Consider the following 23628-nt stretch of genomic DNA (forward strand, 5'->3'; position numbering starts at 1 on the left):
AGGTTAGCCCCCCAAAGGGGTATTATCTTGCTCATCATTCCCGACGGTTATATCCATTGCAGCCACAATCCAATCCAGGAAGAACAGTCTTCTTCATTTATATTCTTTAGTCTCCAATCATCCAATCATCCAATCTTCCAACCAATCATCCAATCTTTCAACCAATCATCCAATCCTCCAACCAATCACCCAATCTTCCAACCAATCCTCCAATTTTCCAACCAATCATCCAATCTTCCAACCAATCATCCAATCTTCCAATCAACCATCCAATCTTCCAATTGTTTCTTCAGTCTTCATTCAATCATCCAATCCTTCAAGTACCCAATCAAATCCCTTCTTCATTTATTCTTCAATTCTTCAAGCAACATTATAATATTCTTTCAAGTACCAAGCATCATCATATTCTGCAATAACGTATTGGACTATTGACTTTTACATTTGCATAATGTACAGTATATCATTTGTGCCATCAGTATCACTTGTTTTGCAATATCTTTATTAAATCAATTTCATTTTATTCTATTGTTTCACTCCCTTCTGTTGTGGATGCAACATCCTTACATTAAAGCACCCAGCCTCCGTTACACTACAGCTGGTGCTTCTAAGAAAGTGACATCTGAGTCCTTAATTAGTTACTTAACCAGAGAGCAGCTACCAGGAAGAAGAGACAGTATCCTTAACATGAGGTGGGAGAATGTATGCTTTAAAAGTGTAGTACTTGTTGTATTATGTTTGTGTATTTATTAATTTTGGAATGTTTAAACTTTTTCCTGACAACTTATTTATATTATTTAAACATTTATTAAGCCTATAATATAGTATATAGTTAGACATATATAGTGATAAATATTATTACTGTATTCCATAGAGTATCCAGTGTATAAAAAAACCAGTGTGTACATTAATGTCCAGGGTCGGTATTAGAATTCTCTAGTGCTCCCCCAGACTCCCGCTCTTCTTACAATGTTCCACAGAGTGATAATTTGTGTACTCCATTTGGAAACCCCCTCTAGAAATCCTGTGTTTGCCACTGTAACATCCTATTGCATTTCACTTTGGGTGCATTGTTGGACTTTACACTCCCATTACATATCATAATGGGGCATGCCCATCACTTTTCAAGCTGCTGAGCTGCCCCAGTAACATTACTGTAAAAGGTGAGGGTGACTTCCTATCCTTTTCCCCCTGCTTAACACTGCAACATGTTGGTGGGACGGGATCCGGACAACAGGTCTACAGCAAAAAAGTAGTCAACCATTAGGTCGACAAACAAGAAGGTCGACAAGCACAAAGGTCTACATGCAAAAAGGTTGACATTCAAAAAGGTCTACACAAGCATTAGGTCGACAGTGTCTATGCCGACAGTCAAAAGGTGGACATGGGGTTTTCACTGCTTTTTGAGCCGACATGGACACTTCAAACTGTCCATGTCGACATTTGGGTAAAAAAAAACCTGTGAAAAACCCCATGTCGACCTTTTGACTGTCGACCTAATGCGTGTGTTGACCTTTTTGAATATTGGCCTTTTGCATGTCAAGATTTTTGTAGGTCGATCTCATGGTGTCGACCGTTTTGCTGTAGACCCCTTGTCCCAGTTCCGGGTAGGACACTCCTTGAAAAGCAGGACTGTCCTGACAACTTGAGAGGGAAAATAGCTGCTTGGGAAAAAAATTGTAACTGCCAGCCAGTAAGTCCTGCTTGTGCTGCTGAAAGGATGCAAAAAAAAACACCTTGCAGCAATTATGTGATTACGTGGGATCACTGATCAGTCTTCTGTGCCTGACAGCATTCTCTCTGTGGTATGACACGGCAGAAAGAATCATAAGTGCTCATTGAACAACACAGTCCCGTGATGTGGTCATAAATTTCTGCGAGGTTATTAGATGATTGCATGAGAAGAAAAATATAAACATACCAGTATGGAATATGTCCAGTGTTATAGCTATCTAGCAGGTCAAAAAAGTTCTGTGCATGACTTGTAGATGCAGCCAGTCTTCCTGAGCACTCTATCATGTCAACAGAAATACATGAAGCAGCTTTGGATCAAGTGACAGTCTGCCTGCTACTGTCCACTGACTTGATGTACCTACTTACTAAGACAGACAGAGGATCCTATCTGAGAAATTGAATTGAGTTTAAAGTTCAGTGGTGCACTGAATGGTGGATAGCACTGGCCAATCACCTATTAGTGAGAGGTTTACACATTATGATTGGTGAATCTCAGTTAATCACTGCCCCCTTCTTTAAGATATCTAGAGCCACCCATGACATTAATGTGCGGAGGAGCAGAAGAATATCCAGTCACACACTGCAATAGTATGCAGTATCACTAATACCCCTTCTCCATCTGCAAGCCGAGTCGCACCCTGGATTTTGTAGCCGGCAACAGCCTGGGTGCACCCCGGTTGCAAACCCATTCACACTAGAGTCCCCACCCGGCATAATGCCGTGCGGGTGACATCATCGGGAGCTGGGGTCGGGGAGGTGCTGGGAGATGAAAGCACTTCCACTGTATTGAACGGGACCCGGGTGGCATCGACCCCGGTTTCCCATTTACACTACACAGTGACCCAGGTTGAACCCGTGTGCAACCCTGGTCGCTACCTGGGAAGAAATGCCAGGTCTCACGACCTGGGTTATTTCTACAGGGAGCGATTCCACCTGCCTAAAATCCTGGGTTTTGCGCGCTCCCGTGCAAAAACCCGGGATATTTAGGCTAGTGGAAAAGGGGTATTGGTCAGTCCTCCTACCACATTTGCTCCACCCAACTAGATAACTGCCATAGGTGCAGGGAGTGTATCTGTTGTGGGCCCAGTGTGAAGAATGGCCCACATTCTTTGTCAAGGTTACCTGTGTTTAAAAAAAAAAATGGCACTTGTGTAGTTTCACGGCGCCAGCATGGCGCCGTGCTACTTCCGGTTTCTACGCTCGGCAAACTATCTAAAATAAACTAACTTAGCTCCATGCCAACATGGATAGTTCATACCCCCCACTATCCATGTTGGCATGGAGTTGATTTTAGATAGCGTGGCGAGCGTAACGAGCCACCGAGCCTGCAGCGTTGGCGAGAGAAGCGAGCCCCGCAAGGGGAATCAGACGCACGGCGCCATGCTGGCGCCGTGAAACTACACAAGTACCAAAAAAATTACTATGGGGTCGTACAAAGGGGCCCTTACAGACTTTGCCTATGGGTCTGCAATATAACCTGTTCATTGTAATGTGGAATAACATTAACTGGAAGGCAATATAATGTTCCATCATTTGAACTGGGGCCTGTAATGTCTCCACTCTAATCTAGCCTCAATGCTCCCCTCTTCTACAAGCCCTTCACTGGCTTTCGTTCCCTTTCAGAATTCAATTCAAACTTCTCACACTCACTTACAAAGCCCTCACCCACTCCCCCCCCCATTTACATCTCTCGCCTTATATCCATTTACACTCCCACTCGTCCCCTTTGCTCTGCTAACACCCGTCGGCTCTTCTGCCGACCTATTAGCGCCTCCCACTCCTACTTCCAAGATTTTTCACGTGCTGCTCCCTTACTCTGGAATTCTCTACCTCTCCCCCTCAGACTCTCCACTTCTATGCAGAACTTCAAACGGGCTCTTAAGACCCACTTCACCAAACCCAGCAAACTGTCCTCCTAACCTTCTGTTCCTATAATCATTTACCCTGTATTCGTCCTGTATTATCTTCAACTGTAAGTCACTGTTTTCCTGTTTTGATTATGTGTACTCTGTAATTGGGCACTGCAGAACCCTTGTGGCGGCATATAAAGGATAATAATAATATTAATAATAATAATGTGGCATAATATGAACTGGGGACACTCTATATCCTAATGTGAATTGTGAGTATTGTATGGCATAATGATTACTGGTAGCCCTTTATTGTGACATAATGTAACCTACAGTATGATACTAATATGGTTAAAAAAATAAACTAGCGCACTACTATGGTTAATATAATCAACTAGGGAATTACTATAGTTCAGAAAATTAACTATGGCACTATTATGGGCCATACAATGAATAACCACTGTGAATATGGATCTTTCAAGAAGCATTGGGACAGGGGCCCCTTCAATATGTTACACACAAAGTTCTGGCTACAACCCTTTTTTTTAAATATACTTTTTCAGTTTTTGTCCAAAAAAAGACATAGTATACTTAACCTAACTCCTCCGCTAGGCCTATAGAAATATCTACAGAACATGTTCGCAACACCATCATTATGCACCATGGACCTGTACAGTTTACCAGAAATATAAGCAGTCTTCTGTAAGTAAAACCTGAAAGTAACACAGATAGCTGTTTTGACCAAATTAATCTAAATTAGGCCCATAATGTATTGTTACTCGAGGACCCGAAACTGGCAGCAACACACACCTTGGGAAGTGACAAGGAATCAAGTGGAAGTGAACGGAATGAACAGAACAACAATATACAGCTCTGTAAATGATGTGGGGTGATATAAAAGTGTATAAAAACAAAACAGGGCACATGAATTAAATTCATCACCACAAAAACCTTACACAGCGGATGCCCATGTGATACCCCTGAAGTCAGGAAAGTCTATAACGCATGGGAAAAGGGAAGGGGTAGTTTTATCAGATAGCTAACCTCAATCTAGTTAATATTGCCATTTTCAGCACACTTTTCTTGAAAAAGACCCCGAATGTGTTTGAAACGTGTTGGACTATGCAAACAGTATTACAACAATGGATAACACTTACCCGATGTATGCAGTGGTGCCAAGAGAGGGGGGGGGTGTATTAATTACCCAGGCCCAGGTCTGATGGAGGGGCCCAATAAGTCCCTGTTACCTGGAAGCAGCAACTGCTCTTCTCAACTCAGCACATGCTGTGCGCCGGGCATCAGTGTGGCCAGGGAAGTGCTTAAAGTACAATTTTTTCCTGTATTTTACTCTAAGGATACAAGTTCACGCCTCCCACAATTAGGCCACACCCTCTGAAAAGGACCTGGGCCCGGCCAGGATCTCTACTGCCCTGGATTAGTGATGGCCAAAACGGGTCACTACCGAGAGCTGGGATCCAGCAGATCATTCAGTGAAAAGATCCGTATCTTTTCGACGGGTCGGCGGTTCGCTTTGAAAGAAGGGGTAATTGATAATAACGAAGCATAATTTGTTTTACAATCATTTATTGCCATTTTTTTTTTTTTAAACAGTGAGCTGAACAAATAAGAACAGAAATTAACCGAGTAAAACTGATTGATGGCTGGGTGCAGAATCGCCATCGATGGCAACCATGGATGTTTCATAAATGCGCTTTTTTGAGAACTGTCATTACACCTACAGTAGTTCTCCTATACTGCTGAGACTAAGTAAAAACCGGACCTCGGAATGCCGGACCAGACTATCAAACTCTACATTCCGGAGCTTGTAATGTCTGGGGGTGCCCAGTCTGGCGGGGTGCCTGCAATAGCTTTCGCCGCAGACAGGGGGAAGGGTCAGATTACAGCCTCCTCGTATGGTCCACACCGTTCTGTACATCTCCAGACCATGCAGAGAGGCTTTATTCTCACCCTACTCCTCTCCCAGGTAACAGGTGTGACAGCAGCCCCACCAGACGGGACATCCCCGACAATTAGGGTGACCAACTCATCCCTTTAATCCGGGACACATATTAATTACACAGGTTCTGTGGCAGTTTAAAACCAGCTGAATTGGAGTCTTGAGGTGTGGCAGTTTAAAACCAGGTGAAAGCCAGCCACAGAACCTGTGTAATTAATATGTGTCCCGGATTAAAGGGATGAGTTGGTAACCCTACCGACAATGCACACCCCGGATGGGACACTACAAGCTCAATAATGACAGATGTTGATGAATGGAGCCTGTTCAGCGTTCCGGGTGTTCTCCGGTTCTGTTTTTTACCCACACCCTATCCTGCTAGCTATTGTTTGGTTCTTGTAAGAATTTCCATAGCTATCCACAAGGTGGAGAAGTTTGCCTCATTTAAAAGGGATATACGGTTATATCAGTGGTTCCCAAACTGTGTGCCGTGGCTCCTCGGGACACTTGCAGGGGTGCCATGGGATGGTAGTCCAGGACCAATTCAAATTATTTATGATCAATTATTTATGGACAAAACCAGTACTGGTGGCTGCCAATCATAAAATATGTGTACAATCAGAAGCAAATCCTGCCCTTTACCACATAACTGAACCTAAGAGGCACATATAAACACAATCTACTTCATTTTATATATATTTTTTTGGCCCAGGGGTGCCGTGGAAAAATTCTGATACTCTAGGGTGCCGTGATTCAAAAAAGATTGGGAACCCCTGGGTTATATTGATTAGTGTGGGCACCAGTGGAGGGAACACCCATTTGTACATCCTAACCATCACCTTTTCAGCAACAGCAAAATGTGTTCATTTAGAACTTTTGTGACGCGAAACATTTTATTTACTGATGCTACTTTTTTTTTTTTTTTATAAATGTTAAATGGATAGTACCTAACAAAGCCCACAGGCCAGTGAGAATGCATGTAATTCACAGAATATGAAGACATGTACTTTAAAGTTTCTGAATGTTGTAAAACACATTTCCAGTATCTGCCACTGGAGAATTATTATAATCAGCACTGGATGTCAGCATATCACACGCCAACATGTTATACAGCACCAACTTGCATGAAAAAAAACTAAGGTGGCACTTCTGCATAACGCCAATAGTCCAGTAACAACAAATCGACTTGATTCTGTATCTGCACAACCCCGGGAGTCGGGACTACTGCTCCCAAGCACGTTAGCGCGGCCAAGACCAGTGCCATACTCTGACTTCCTGCTCAGTGCTGCCAAGCCGGACTACAGCCCCCACAACCGCCCGCGGCACGCATGCGCAGTTCCTGTGCTGAGTATGGCTACGGTGCTGTCCAGAGCTCTGAAGCTGCCAGGTGAGAGCTAATGCAAATAACGGTGTCTGGGGTGGCTATTTTTAGAGCGGGGATATAGGACCAGGGTGTGGTGCCAAGTTGCGATGTGTGATGAGTGTTACAGGCTTGTTTGAAATTGGGATGCAAATGTAATATGTTTCATTCACAATATATATAAATATCTACACTAAACAACAGACTATGCGTTATGATAACTAAAAGAGAAACAACAATGATGATATGCCTATTCTGATGTCTGTACTGGAGATCCTAATGTGCACGTATTAATGTCATTGTCCTGAACGATGTGGCACGTATACCCCCCAGCAGGGGATCATTAGAACCTCTCCCATTGAAAATAGCCATCAAGAGAAAAAAAAAAATGTACTGAAGGTGCTGTTCATGTAATGGTGCTATCCCATTATCTGAGTATGCTACCTATGACAATTCACCGTCTATTACTGCTTTCTGGGAGCCTGCTATTGTATATTCCTAATAAAAAGACTATGTTGTATAGCAGTGTCTTTCATTATAATGCTGTTATATTGAGAAATTTATGATGGCTAAATGTATGGAGCATGTTTTTCTACTTATTATTGCTCTGTACAGGATCAGGTATGTTTTGATGTGCACTGTTGGTGTTTTACATTCTCAGATGTAAAATAAGATAACCGTGCTGCCGCTAATCCTAAACATTATCAGCTGGATTTGCAAGAAAAAACTAAAAACCTTTTTAACCGAAAATATCTGCTCACATAATTATTGAAAACCAAACAAGTGAAGGAGCCTAAAGGTGTCCATACACTACTACGATTTGGACCAAGTTCACCTGATCCCGACGGATCGGGCCAAGAAATCGGCCGTGTTTGAACCACCTGCACATAAAAATCAAATTGGACCCATCAGCCGCACATTGTGGGTGCTTTTTTAGCACCCACGATGTATTGGGTCCGATCTGTAGGTGTGTGCCGGTGGAAAAGCACAGTTGTGAGCGACTGCGCGGGGAGCTGCGGGTGCTGGGCAGCAGTGAGTGGCAGGTACCGGGCAGCAGTGGGCGGGAAGCAGCAGCAGAATTTAATAAAATACTTAAAAAAAAATCTGGTTGTCCGCTGATCAGCGGCCGCTCAGATGGGAAACTGCAGATTGGCTGAGAGTGCTCTCAGCCGATCAAAAGTCGTCCAGTGCTTTGACTTTTTTATTTTAAATTCTGCTGCCGCTTCCCGTCCTGGCACCTGTTAGCTACCCAGCACCAACCACTGCCTAGCTCCCCCGCCCCCCGCCACTGCTGCAAGTCCCCGGGAGTTTTGCATTTGATAAATCGCATGCAAAAATGACACATCAAGTGCCAAATCTTAAGTGAGCCACCCGGAGAGCTCAAAGGGAATTTGATCTGATTTGTCCTTAGGATAAGTCGGACTAGTTTATTAGGGCCTTGGGGCCTACAGACATAGCGATTTGAGCTTCCTGGAATATAGATCGCTCAGAAAGTGTCAGCGATATGAGCCAGCGATTGTGCTAAGACAGTGGTTCCCAACCCTGGTCCTTAAGTACCCAAGTGCACTCATTATTCAGGCATATTTTAAAAGATACACAGGTGGAGCTAATTATGTCACTTGTGATTCTGTGTGGAGACCTGGAAATCATGCACTGTTGGGGGTACTTGAGGACCAGGGTTGGGAACCACTGTGCTAAGCGATTAAGGATCGGCGACTTGAGTTAAGAAAGGGAAAATGTAGATTGCTGATCGCTATAATTAGTTTCTAAAAAGCAATCTGACTAGATTTATTCTGCGTTCATGATCTCCCGGCGATCATGTTGTGCATCGCTATCGCTGTGGGACTTACACATACACACAGCAATGTGTGCTTAAGTTCTAAGCGATCTAGTCAGATTGCTAAGAAAATAGGCCTTTATCGCTACGTGTATAGCCCCCATAAGGCTAGGTACCTAATGGAATGACAGATGTTAAAGAATGCATTTTAAAGGCCAGCATATAATATGTAACTGCATTGAAATATGCTCAGCTCTCTAGCATTCAAGATGCAATATGGTCCCGCTCAGTACAGTGATTAGTTTGTTTCACATATATTTACAGACCAAACCTGTCATAGAAAACGTAACTAGGCAGATTTGTACTTTTTTTTTGCCTATGGCATTAAATAAACTCCTTGTATGTTTTGCTAGAAAGAAAACATGCCTCAACCCATTTTCTTTCTGTCTCTCAGTCTATATGAAGTGAGTAGTTAACATACTCAAGACTCCCATCACACGATATTTGAGGGCATGACACTCAAAACAAATGGTTTCCATGTGCTTTGAACTCAGCTTACTAGTATGTGCCCTTTGTGGCATTGTTGGTTTGAAAATATATATCCTGTATATATCCGGTGTATAAGACCATAATTAAAGTTTCCCTATTCTAAGCGAAGCTCTATCTATAGGGTTACCACCCATCCAGGAAAGCTCCAGACAGTCCGGTAATCACAAAGATTGTAGAGTCCGGATGCCTGCTGGCCCTGGATGGTTCCTGATTGGGAATTCTTGGGCCGCCATTGCACACTGTCTTCAGCCCAACCCTGCCACTCCTCCTGACAGCCTTTCAATCGCAGTCTTCCTACATTACCTCCAGTGGGCAGTGACTTGGACGGGAAGGACTCGCCTTAAAGAAGGTCTTAAGGTGCCCACACACGAGAACGATTTTTGGGCCGATTTCCGATAAGTCGGCCGATATATCGATAGATGTTTACGGCCGATAGATGTTTACCGATAATCGGTCGAAAATCGGCCGTTTTTGGTCCGATGCGCGCTCCCATGGATCTTTAGCTGAATCTTCTGAACTTACGTGCTGAACAAAAGATCAGAAGATTTAACAAAAGATCCATAGGAACGCAAACGGGATCTTAAGAAAAATTTTTGGTAAAGATGTGCGCTTGCCTGAAATCTTCTTTCCAGGACGGAAATTTTTTTTCAAGGCTAATTTATGCGCACATCTTACGATCGCAGATCTTTCTAGTGTGTGGGCACCTTTAGGGTTAGAGTGCCTGGGGGAGCTGCATGTGAGATCTGATAGGATGCAATACATTCAAGTTCAAGAACAATAGAAAAAAGTAGACACTGGTTTTGGGGCACTCTTATTTGTCTTATAAAATGTAACTTTTAATAATAAATATAAAAAAGAGATTGCATGCAATGTCTGTATTTCACACCTTTATGAGTCTATATAGAAACAATGACGTGGACAAACAATAAGGGAATAAAACAAACAAAATCTCTTTTTTTATATATTTATTATTGAAAGTTACATTTTATTAGACAAATAAGAGTGCCCCAAAACCAGTGTCTACTTTTTTCTCTTTTTCTTGAACTTGAAAGTCCTCTTGACTCATGGGAGCACCACCAACCAGGTTATCTACAACATTTTGACCCTATTTACTATGTTGGTTTTCAAATATCCGTCCAAATATAATCATTATTCCATGACCAATACAAAAACCTCTCTGGCTCAGGATGCAATACATTTAAGATGAATGGGCTGGTGTATTGGGGGATGTATCATGTACTGGCTCTACATGTCATGTCTTAACTGTATCAGTCTGAAGGAGGCAGTTCTGTAGGTGTCACATTACATTGAGATATGGGGGGGAATCTGTGTCTTTTAAAAAGGAGGATGTAATCATGTACAGAATTTGTTCATGACAGCTCTCCTTCCATAGTGTCACATAAATTGACACTGGCTATTTACTAAATATCCAACTCATGTACTATATATCCTGCGTCGGGGAGGAGGGGATGGTCTATTTGTTGGAGTGGTAAGAAAATGTACTGAAATATGACATACAGAATGGTCGTAGAAATACTGTCCTTTTATTGGCACCCCTGACCATGCCTCCCACCTGTCCCAGGATCTGACACTGAAAAGCGCGCCCACAAAAACGGTGGCACGCCCATAGAAATGCTGGACGTACCAACGTGAATGTAGGCATTCCTTTGCCTGCTAGGGGGGGTGGGGGGATGACGTAACATTGCGTCAGAGCCCGCCCCTAATTCGGCGGACAGCAGCCATATGAAAAATATAGACATAGGGTGGAAAAATAATTTGATGGTGAGTGACCATCTTATGTTTTTTTTCCCGCTTTGAAGCCGCATGCATGCAGATGTGTATGCGTACACATCTGCTCACATGGTAACCTGGGGATTGCGTTTGGCGTGGTGAGGTTTTCTTGCTCGCTAGGCAGTGATTATATCCAGCCTAGCGAGCAGATCTGAATCGGGCCCTTAATTTTCTGTGTCCTTATAAAAATATACTGGGTTTTCAATATCATGTAATTGTGCTCAGTAGAGGTGGGTTCAGCTTTTCTTTCACATGTTATTCGATTTCACAATGCAGCTTTTGTCATTGGTGAAAGGGCCTCACATTTCAGATAAGGCACCTGCAGGAAGAATGTATCTACTGTAACCTCTGATAAATGGTTTCATTCTTCATAACCCTTTCTTGTCAAGAATCAATTTGAAAATGTGCTTTTCTGTAAACTGCTTATATGGCTTAGGACATAGCTTTAAAGATAACGAGGAGTATATATAAAAGTAGTGTGCTACTGAAATAATTAGCATTAATGCATCAGTAGAATAGATTAAGGCATAACTTCCGCCATGGTGCAAATACAGTCAGGTCCATAAATATTGGGACATCGACACAATTCTCATATTTCAGGATCTATGAACCACCACAATGGATTTGAAATGAAACAAACAAATTATGCTTTAACTGCAGACGTTCATATTTAATTTGAGGGTATTTACATCCAACTCAGGGGAATCGTGTAGGACAGGCATGCCCAAAGTCAGGCCCGGGGGCCAGTTGCGGCCTGTGCTGTCATTTCAAGTGGCCCGCAGCCTTCAGCTGGAAGCGGGCAGAGCATCAGATGTGGGAAGCACAGCACACTAAAGGCGAGGCCCTGGCGAGCGCGCCTTTACCTTGCTGTCTGCTACAGTTAGGAGGTGCCCTGCCGTCACAGTCAGATGTGTTTGGCGTCCTACCCCGGGTGCTGCAATCGTATATCACCCTACTCCACAATCACAGTGACAGCAGGGTGCAGGGAGGGGGTGAAGCAAGGGGGGAGCTTGCTCCCGTAACATGCAGAGCGGAGGAGGGCAGCAGCGGGAGCCCAAGCATCTCCTGTCCTTGCAGTTCCTGCTTTGCCTCTCAGTCCTCCGGCTCAAACAAGGGGCTGGGAAACATACAGTGAATGGGGGCAGAGTGGGGTACATAGTGAATAGGAGTCATACAGGGAAGGAGGGTCAGGTTTGGGGACATACAATGAATGGAGGCACTGATGGACATTAAGAGAAGGGTGGCAGGCTAGGGGACAGAGCGAATGGGTGCAGAGTGGGGAACATACAGTGAATAGGGGACATACAGTCAATGAGGGGCAGGCTGGGGGACATACCGTGAAGGAGGGGTAGGCTGGGGGACATACAGTGAATGGGGACCATTCTGATGTGATTAATGATTCAAAGAAAGTCAGGCTGAATGGTTGGCCCCCACACATTTGCACTTTAACAAATCTGGCCCTCGTTGCAAAAAGTTTGGACACCCCTAGTGTAGGAATTGCAACGGTTTCTATATGTACCTCCTAAAAGTACAAAAAGTAATGGGATAAACTAAACACTCCTAAATCAAACTTTCACTTTGTAATACTTTGTTGCAAATCCTTTGTAGTCAATTACAGCCTGAAGCTTGGAACACATAGACAGCACCAGACGCTGGGTTTCATCCCTGGTGATGCTCTGCCAGGCCTCTAATGCAAATGTCTTCAGTTCCTGCTTGTTCTTGGGGCATGTTACCTTCAGTTTTGTCTTCATCAAGTGAAATGCATGCTCAATCGTAATTCAGGTCAGGTGATTGGCTTGGCCATTGCATAACATTCCACTTATTTGCCTTAAAAAAACCTCTTTGGTTGATTTTGCAGTATGCTTCGAGTCATTGTCCATCTGCACTGTGAATCGCCGTCCAATGATTTCTTAAGCATTTGACTGAATATGAGCAGATAATATTGCCTGACACACTTCAGAATTCATCCTGCTGCTTTTGTCAGCAGTCACATTATCAATAAATACAAGGGAACCAGTTCCATTGCCAGCCATACATGCCAACGCCATGACATTACCACCACCATGCTTTACTGATGAGGTGGTATGTTTTGGACCATGAGCAGTTCCATTCCTTCTCCATACTCTTCTCTTAACATCACTGGTACAAGTTGATCTTTGTTTCATCTGTCCATAGGATGTTGTTCCAGAACTGTAAAGGCTTTTTAAAATGTTGTTCCAGAACTGTAATCTGTCTTCCTGTATTTGAGGCTCATCAATGGTTTACATTATATTGAACCCTCTTTATTCTGTCTTGTGAAGTCTTTTCTTGATTGTTGACTTTGACACATATACACCTACCTCTTGAAGAGAGTTCTTGATCTGGCCAACTGTTGTGAAGGGGTTTTTCTTCCCCAAGTAATTCTTCTGTCATCCACCACAGGGTCTGTTGGTGTTGCTGAGCTCTTCTGTGCGTTATTTCTTTTTAAGAATGTTCCAAACTGTTGATTTGGCCACCCCTAATGTTTTTTTTTTTCTATCTCTCCGATGGTTTTGTTTTGATTTTTCAGCCTAATGATGGCTTGCTTTACTGATAGTGCCAGCTCTTTAGATCTCATATTGAGTCGACAGCAACAGATTCCAAATGCAAATGTCACACCTGTAATCAACCTCAGACCTTTTACCTGCTTAATTGATGATGAAATAACGAGGGAATTGCCCACACCTGTCCATGACATAGCTTTTGCGTTGATTGTCCCATTACTTTTGGTCCCTTAAAAAGTGGGAGGCAGATATAGAAACTGTTGTAATTCCTACACCGTTCATTTGATTTGGATGTAAATACTGTCAGATTAAGACAGGTATTCAATGCTCTGGCGAGCGCAAGGTAGCGAATCCTGTTTTGGATTCGCTGTGCGCTCGCCAGCAAATATCGCTGATCTTGAATTCGTGTGGCTCCCCCAGCCCACACTATTCAATGCGTCAGGGGCTCGCTGCCCCTGACTTCGAATACAGGCGAATGGTAGTGGGGAATGGTAGTGGCGATTTCCCCCCCCCCCACCCCCCCCAGCGCGCACAGCCCGCAGCAGCAGTCCTCCAGCTCCGGCAGCCCCAGCGCTGACATCACCGTGCTGTGGCTGCCGGAGCTAAAGGCCTGCTGCTGCTGCGTCCCTGTGGGGGCTCCCGGCATGAGTGAGGGGGGCAGGCGGACGAATCCCTGAGGCGAATCCCCCTTTCCTCCCCCCCCCCCCGCACAGCCTGCAGCAGCAGTCCTCCGGCAGCCCCAGCGCTGACATCAAGAGGTCTGCTACTGCTGGAGCCGCATATCTCTCCCCCCTCCCGTCCCCTCTCCTCCCTCCCCTCACCTCACCCCCAGCAGAAGGGCAGGGTGCTGCTGGGGTCGGAGCCGCTGCACTCACTGGTCCCGATCGTGCCTATGTAATGATCGGGACCAGTGTGCAGTGAATATATGAATATTAATGAGCGGCTCCGGCTCCCGGCCCCCTGCTGGCGAATGTGTAAAAAAAAAAAAAAAAAAAAAAAAAAATATTGTTTAAAAAAAAAAAAAAAAATTTAAAATATATTCATGTGCTGCAAGTATATGAATAAAAATAGCATGCCCTTTCATAGAAAAAATATTCTGATTTTTTAACACCAAAAAAATAAATAAAAACGCTTTAATTTAAAAGAACACATTACAGTTCACCTAAAAAAGATGACGAATGCTAAATGGAGACTCATGGCGAATTTCAATGGAGAATGCAGCACTCGAATTGAGCATTGAATACACTGTCGGCGAATTCCACTGAAAACCCCATTGAAAATCACAGGCGAATTGTGGAGAATCATTTTCGGCGAATCGGCAGACATTCGTGGTTCATTTATGGCGAATTGCCTCCATAGAATATGGTGAATTGTTTTTTCTAACAGAAAATTCGCCATTCAACCAGGGAATTGCCAGATTCACTGAAAAAAACGGAGAATCTGAGGCATTGAATACTGGCCTTAAGCTGAAAGTCTGCAGTTAAAGCACATATTGCTTGGTTCATTTCAAATCCATTGTGGTGGTGTCTAGAGCCCAAAATATGAGAATTGTGTCGATATACCAATATTTATAGACCTGACTGTATGTATCAGTACACTAGGGGAAATTCAGCTAGTGCAGGTCTCCAATTTAACCTCGTGCACTAAAACAACACACTTTGGGCCTAATTCAGATGTGGTTGCAAAGTGCCTATTTTATGCAAATCAGCTATTTTTTTTACTGTGCATGCATCTGGGTCTTAATGCGCATGTGCAGCTATTGAATTGCATTGGTAGTTGCACTGATGAATTAGTAGCAAAGTGACAGGAAGACAATATTTGGGGGTGGTAATGTACTGGAGAGCAAATTCATGTGCAAGGCCATCTTGCGATGAAATCCAGCGATGACTTTTCATCACTGGCCGTACGCAGTATGATTGATAGCCGGCAGGCGTTTGGGGGCGGCACCCGGCAGTTTAATGGGAGTGTCGGGGAAAATGCAGGCGGATCCCAATTTTTATAAGCTGAAGCAGCATCTGGAATAAAAGGGTATCCCCCTATGAACGCTGGTAAAACCAGTATACGAACTGTGCACTTACCTATATTTTTTCCTATGATCTGTATATATATCGGGCCACATTATGCAAAGAAAAGCCTGTACGCACTGGAATTCGTTTAACCTTATTGGAGAAAGTGTGTTTAAGTAATGTATCCAGTGTGATTCAAGTTGCAGGAATTTGTGTGATCTGTCACCCCCTCTGATTGATAACGGAACATGATCTATGATCCTATAATGTAAAGATGCAAATGTATGATTACATTCCAAGAAACGGGTTGTTCCCTTTGTTTCTTGGACAATGCTGCCCGATTGCACTTTTGTGTAAGGACATCCTGTCTTTAAACATTCTTTTAGTTTTTCCAGTGAAATTTTTACTACATGGACAGGTTATCATGTAGATACTGTACTTCATACTAGAGGTACTAAAGTGTTTAATGTTAACAGATTTACCTGTCATTGGATGTTTTAATGAGGGACTACTGATCATATGGTTACAATGTGCAATTGGGACATCTGAAGCTGCCCAATTTTTTGGCCTGTGAAAATATATTAGTGGCCATATTGGGTGTAGCTATGATATCATTCTTAACCAGTATATCCCTTAAATTTCTACACCTGGTGTAACAAGGCACTACTTTTATATTTTTAAGGAGTTTTAGGCCGGGATCATTATCAACCATGGGCCACATATTCTGTACTTGTTTTTTTTAAGTCCTTTCTATTAAGTTTAAAATGTTTAACCCATCTTGTAGGACAGGTATTTAAGTTTCCGAGTCACCAACTATCTCTTGGGAGTTTAAGTACTTTGCAGAATTGGCTGGTTTAAACCAAATGTTGTTGTTTTTATTAAACTGTTGTGTTTTTTTAAAATTCTGTGACTGTCACTCTCTACAGGAACAACACAATGGCTTCTTAAAAATAGCCTATTGTAAGGGAATCCCTGGTATTTCATCTTCATCGAAGTAACCTGAACCTTTGTTGTAACTCAAACACACATCCCTATATCCAAAGATATGGGGATGTGAATCAGATAAGAGAGGTGCTAAATCTGTCTAGCATCAAGCTTCTCCCCCAACATTCCCATAGAACAACAAAAAAACCACAGTTAACACTCTCAATCTTAAAGAGTAAACATTGTCAAAACATTAAGCAGGCAGTACAAATGGAAGCACCTCATGGTTTAATCTTCATGTTTTCTTCAATTCAAAACCTTGTAACATATCCAGTGATAATGTTTAACTCCATCTTTTTGTGTTTTAGCATTTCTCTGAAAAGTACTTTTGCATGTTTTAATTATGTTTAGTCTAAAATGGATTTTATTGAAATATTTAAAATAAATCAAATCAAAGCCTAATAACTGTGTATTGTTAATGCTAGAAAGCAACAAAACATGGTTGATCAAGGTTTCTAATACATAGCAATGTTTCCCAGTATTATTATATCAAACAGGATTCCATTTTTTTCATTAAAAGGTTTCAACAAAAAAAAAAAAGAAGGGATTTTTTTTTTCTCATCCCTGATACTTTGTCTCTTTGGTCATTCCATGAAAATTTCCTTTTCGTGTAACGTTTGTTACCAGTTTTCATGACACATTTTGGCATCAAAATGAAAGCATATCATGTACCACACAAACAACATTTTCTTTGCATAAAATAATTAAAACACATGCTCAAAAAAATATATTTCACATGTTCTGTTTAGTAAAAATGTAACGCTTGTTACCATAGAATGAGCCTCTTTTCTTAATAAAATTTATATATTTTGTAGCCCCCCTTTTTTTTTTTACACTGAGCACACATTCATCAAGTGCTTGTTTTTTACTTCACTAATAGTTATCCTACGTATCCGTAGGAGCTGGGAATACGGTAGACTCCATTTCAAAGAGGTAGGATGACAGCTGTTAAATTATTAAGACCTGTTGGCTTTGAGTAGAGAAACACTGTGACATCCAAAAAGTTTATAGTTTCACTATCGGTGATAAACATGAACTTAATTGGATGTTGTTTACTAATATGCACAGTGAAAATCATGCGATGTCTTCTCAGCACCCAACCACATAACAGATCATCGATAATATAATATCAGATGTTTTTAATATCTGTATGTGAAAAAAAGCACTTTGTCTATGCTAATCCTACATGAATTCATGAAAGAGGGGGCCACCGATGACCCCATATTACGCCCGATGGTCTGTACAAAAATCATGGTTAATTCAAATTCGATATCGGGACCCTTATACAAAATATTCCCCTTTTTATTAATTCAATTCTAAGCTGGCATTGTGCGGAATGCATGTATATAAACTTTGTACATCAACAGTACATAACAGGCAAGTGTCTAGTAATGAGGGTTACATAGCTAGAGTATTAAGAAATGTAGACGTGTCTTTGAGGTATGACCCCTCAGCTTGGACACAGGGTTGTAACAAGTCATCCAAATAAACAGATATGGGTTGGTATAATGACCCCCTGGCAGAAATAACTGGTCTGCCAGGGGAATATATAGGTATATTGCTCCATTTGTTTAGAAAGCTTTTCAAACCACCACTGCTTGGTGTCACTCGCCAAGATCTTTTTATATGCACCTTTAAAAGTTGCAAACTTGGTTTTGGTAATATTTAACTCCCGGGTTCCCTAAATAACTAATAGTATAAGAGCCAGCGAACATTTATTTCTTGCAATGCTGTCCTATGGTCTGTACATGTTTTACTCTGAAGCCACGTGAAATTTGCTTACATTTAAAATAGTCAGACTAAAGGTCCCCATACACGGTCCGATGCGGCGGTGTCCGTTTTGTACTTTTAATTGTGCGCTCCCACGGCATCTCATCGTACAGTACAAAAAGTATGTGCTGCAGATACTTTTTGTACATGCTTTTCATCGCATCGCATTGCATGCAAAACGCATGCACAAGGGATACGATGCGATGCGTGCTATTTAAGCACAAAAGGGACGCCCGCATCGGAGCGTCTATAGGACCCTTAAGTAATGACGTGATATAGACAATCAGTTTCATGTTGTTTTAGTTTTACCAGTTCTCTATATATCATAGGTCTGCTTTGGTGGTGGTAACTGCATCGTCCAGGCCTTGGGTATATCTGAATAGCTGAAGGTATCACCAGCTTCTAATAGAATGCTTGCTGTTATTCCTTCTGTATCCATAATGTCCAAGTGCTCATGGAGCACACCACTATCCTTGATACAGGTGTCTAACAAACGAAATATGATGCACAGTTTCCAAAGTGAAAAACACCAATAAAAACATGTAACACACCTGATGAAATGCAATGTTCAATGAGGTGGGTGCCTTGCCCTACTGATCGCTGTGGGGACAATGATCAGAACAAATCCAGTAAGTAAATGCCGGCACTCTCTTGCTGATATAGAAACAGCGTGCTTCCGTGCCTTCCCTGTAGAACCCGTGGGTAATACACTGATACAAACGGTGGTGGGCAGCACTCTGACAACTTTCAATAAAGACACAAAATCCCCTTGTGTTATATCAATGTTTCAGAACCAATTTAGATGTTCTTTCATCAGGATAACCAGCAATACAAATTACAAACATGGTGCTGACATCGCCAATGGAGGTAGCATTTGTCTCCTCCAGGTGCTGACATAGATGAGCCCTCTCACCAGGCTGTAAGCAGTCTCCTACCGAGTGTGTCTTCCCCTCCAAAGAAGAAGACAGGGGGATCATGATTTCTGTCCGGATTGTGTAAAGTAGTCTTTGCCTGCCTCTAATGTGTCTAGTCAGCTTTCTGAGCTTATGGAATAATAATAATAATAATAATAATGTTATTTATATAGCACTTTTCTCCTAATAGTACTCAAAGTGCTTGCATGAATTCAGGGAAATTCTGGGTTCTGTTAGTAGTCCTTCATCAACCGATCGCAGTAATCGAGTGGGACAATAAGGGATCAGAAGCTGCTGCAGGTACCTTGGGCCCTGGTCATCTAGAGCTTTGAAAGTCAGTAATCCAATCTTGAAATGTATTCGCCATAGGCAGCCAGTGAAGGGAGTACAGAATGGGTGTTATGTAGCTGGAGTGGGGCTGATTGGTTAATAGCCTGGCAGCTGTATTTTGTACCATCTGCAAGCGGTGCAATTCTTTTGCTGGGAGACCAAGGTGCATTGCAGTAGTCAGGATGCGATGATACAAATGCATGTATGACTGCAGGCAGATCTTCTGGGGGAATTAAATGCTTGAGTCTGGCTATATTCCTTAGATGATAGAATGAGGATTTAATTGTGGCTGATACATGATGTTTAAATGTCAAGCCACCATCCAGGAATGGATGAAGAGATATTCAGGGGGGTATGCAATCTGGGATCGCTGCTGTCGATCCCCGCCTAGAGCCATGATCCTGGCCCGTTTGCGGTCAGATCGAGCACATAACGTCAGACTGGATTCAATGTCCCGCCCGCCGATCGGCGCAAAGGGGGCGTGGCCACGAAAACGGCCGTGGATTGTCGATCTGCGGCCCGGATAATGACATTCCACGGCCGTTATCGGCAGAATGGGCCCAACAGCATCTGAAGTCGGGCCCATTCTGCCGTGATCCCGCATCAATGCTGTCGGTAATGACAGCATTGAATATGGAGCGGCCACTATTTGCCACATCGGAAATAGCGGCGGCACATTGCATACCCCCCTTTGTGTCCAAAGAGGAATTTTTTCAGGGGAATCTAGAGGTCTAGATTCCACATAAGTTTGGATTATGATTTTTGTGCTATGTTTTATTTGAGGAAGAATTTACTATATTGTCAAGAGCAGAATCGAGAGATCCTAGATCTGTTGGATATTGTGTTGAAAAATCTTTCTTAATCATTAGGTATCAAAGCAACTACGCATCAGCAAGAGGCAGTTATGTTATTTGAGGATAGTTCCAAGAAAAATAGATATATTTCTGTGCACAAGGTGGTTAAAGATATTGTATGTAAGGAATGGCAAAATCTTCACAAGCGTCTGGGGAATCTCTGAAGAGTAAACCGTATGTATCCTGTTATTGAGGAGTTTTTAGCATGGTGCCATGGTGCCAAGTTGATGCTGTTATGGCAGAAATTACTACCGGAACTACGATTCCATTCGAAGATGGGGCTAATTAGTTAATTAGATGGGGCTAGTGAGTTAATAAAGCTACATGTTTCTTCTATTGAAATCAGGAGTGGCTATAGCATCTGTCTCCTGAGCTCTAAGGCTATGGGGTTCTAATATGCAGGATGTTTTACAAGAAAGAATTCCTATAGAGCAGATTGTAAAAAACCTTACGTGGTTGAGAGCTTGGGCAATGAATTTTCACTCCAAAATAGGTTAGTTATGCTGCTTTCCCACTGCCAAGCCGTTTAAAGAACCGGTATTTTTAAACGGTATTTAAAACGGTATTAGCTTTCACATTGCAGTAGATTACCATTTTAAATACCGTTTAAGTACCATTCACATTGCAGTAATACCGTTTAAACCCCTCGTGTCCCCTGGTACCTGTCCCCCCCCCCCGTACCTGCCAGCTGGTACCCTTGCTCCCCCCCCCCCCTGCCCTGGTACCTGGTACCCCCCTCCCCCCCCTGCCCTGGTAGCTTGCTCCCCCCCCCCCTCCCCTGGTACCTTACAGCTGGTACCTTGCAGCGGGGCAGCATGGTAGGCTGGGTAGGCAGCGGGCATAGTCGGCAGGTCCCAGACTGATTGATTGCTGAAAGCATAATGCAGGAGGAGGCTGGTGCACAGCTGGGGCACTGGTGATCCGGGCAGCGCGTCAGTGCTCAGGAGGAGGACGCGGAGGAAGGTCCATTTGGAGATTGTCATTTCATCGGCGGGGGTCCCTGCCGCGAATGGGAAATAGCGGAGCCGTTCATAAAATTTGCGTATATCTAATGAACGGCTCCGCTATTTCCCATTCGTGGCAGGGACTCCCTCCGATGAAATGACAATCTCCAAATGGACCTTCCTCCTCGTCCTCCTCCTGAGCACTGACGTGCTGCCCGGATCCCCAGTGCCCCCGCTGTCTGTGCATGAGCCTCCTCCTGCATGATGCTTTCAGCAATCAGTCTGGGACCTGCCGACTATGCCCGCTGCCTACCATGCTGTCCCGCTGCCCGGATGCAAGGTAGCAGCTGCAAGGTACCAGGGGAGGAGAGGGGGAGCAAGCTACCAGGGCAGGGGGGTGACAGGTACCAGGGGAGGGGGGGTACCAGGGCAGGGGGGGAAGCGAGGGTACCAGCTGGCAGGTACGGCGGGGGTAGGGGGGGGCAGGACAGGTACCAGGGGAGGGGGAAGAATAGTGTAGATCTTAAATACCGTTTAAGAGGCATTCCCACTGCCTAAAAAACGGCTTTGAAACGTGTAGGACTCTTTAACCGGTAAATCAACTCTGACGATTTCCCACTGCAGCCTTATACGTTTAGAAAGGGGAAAAAACGGCAATATACCGTTTAAAGCCCCGTACACACGGGGGAGATATATTGCTCAGCCATATATTGCTAGCAATATATGGCTGAGCAATATACAGTATTGCTCAGTTTCTCCTTTTCATCAGCGACCAGAGATGGCCGCTGATGAAAGGGAACCTCTGCCGGCGGTGCTGCAGAGGTAATCAGCTGGTCGCAGGAGCAAGCTCCTGCGACCAGCGATTAGAACGGAGCTGAAAACGGGAGCGCGCATCCGGCGATTTATCGCCGGGGCACACTCCCATCACTGGCAATATGGTTGCCTGCAACCATATTTCCAGCGATTTCAGCCCCTATCGCCCCCATGTGTACACAGCTTTAGACCTGCAGTGGGAAAGGGGCATTAATCTTCCCTTTGAAGGTTCTATACTGTTTGGTAACAAATTCGACTCCATGATACAAAGGATGTCTGGTGGAATATTGGTAAAGCTGGCCATATCAGAACAACCAGCATCCAGTCCTGATCATGTCAAAATTTCCCCGGCAGATTCACATTCAACATTCAGTGTTGGTCATTAGTTCCATTCTGGAGGAAACAGCATATTTTCCACCAGAAAAAAACATGAATTAGACTGTTCAAGGTCATTTTTTCTCGACAGTCTAAAGCATTCCGCCTGTCAACTCCTTTTGCTTGCCTCGACTGTCTAAATGAGTCTATTTAGACTTTTTGTTGCAAATTGTCTAAACTATGTAATGTTAATCTGATTTAGCCTATTCAGTGTCAGATTGTCTAAATGAATTCTACAGTTTTCAGGTTTTAGACAATGTGAACTAGACACTTTCTTCTGTTGGGACTAGTCTACAAAATCTAAAATATTATTTTATTTAAAAAAATTCTGTAATGTATCTATGTAATTTATTGCCAATTTGTTATTAAATATTTTTTTATGTTTATTATTGCATATATGAATATATGCAGATTTATTTATTTTTTTTACTCCAAGTTGCTTTGTCTTTCCCAGCATGCAGTGGCGATGAGGCCAGAGGCGGCTGAGGTGACAGGATGAGGTGGGTTGAAGCGATAGGGGGACGAGGTGACAGCATGAGGCAACTGGGGGTCAGGCATGGTGAGTTGAGAGAGAGGGTGATGTGAGAGGGGTAAGGTGACAGGGTGAGGCAACGGTTAGGTGGTACTAGAGGGGTGAGGCAACAGTGTGAGGGGCTTAAGGTGACAGTATGAGGCGATGGTGAGGTGGTACGAAAGGGGAGTGAGGCGACAGAGTGAGGGGGGTAAGTGAGGCAACGCCTTTTCTTTACATATTTGTACAGGAAAAAAAAGTACAGTTTAAATAACTTCTAACATAGCAGCTTACTTGGGGGGGGGGGGACACTGCCATGGGTGCCAGTGCCCAGGAAGGATGGGCAGTGCAAGGGGTGAGACAGCGGCCAGGTGAGATGAGCCTGGGGCAGGTATAAGGGATGCAAGACCTTGGTGTATGGTGCCTGGGCGGGGAGTGTGAGAACGCCACAGCCGGGTGTGCGATCAAGGCAGGCAGGATGGACACAAGGGAGGTGTAAAGGACAATTACAGAGCCGCCAGGTGCTTTGTGCAGGCGGAGAGGAGGGCTGAACACCGATGGACAAAGCCACCATGTGCCTGTGCGGGGAGCGA

The 23628-nt window shown here is 43.5% G+C and overlaps 1 protein-coding gene across 6 annotated transcripts in view; it reads left to right on the plus strand.

Annotated features, from left to right (window-relative positions):
• FAM234B (family with sequence similarity 234 member B) overlaps positions 1-23628 on the plus strand; it is a 183886-nt gene that overhangs the window by 94259 nt on the left and 65999 nt on the right. For 2 of the 6 annotated variants that reach the window (XM_083156569.1, XM_083156568.1), the window contains exon 1: positions 6791-6922. The exons of 2 other annotated variants lie outside the window; for them this stretch is intronic. In XM_083156569.1, coding sequence (XP_083012695.1) covers positions 6886-6922 — 37 coding nt within the window. In that variant the 5' untranslated portion in view covers positions 6791-6885. Of the gene's footprint in view, positions 1-6690; positions 6923-23628 lie in introns of those variants that run through there. 2 more of the 6 variants (XM_083156573.1, XM_083156570.1) reach the window with 2 other exon arrangements.

Source organism: Crinia signifera, chromosome 8 (assembly GCF_055691185.1).
Source record: "Crinia signifera chromosome 8, ASM5569118v1, whole genome shotgun sequence".
In the NCBI taxonomy this organism is placed as follows: domain Eukaryota; kingdom Metazoa; phylum Chordata; class Amphibia; order Anura; family Myobatrachidae; genus Crinia; species Crinia signifera.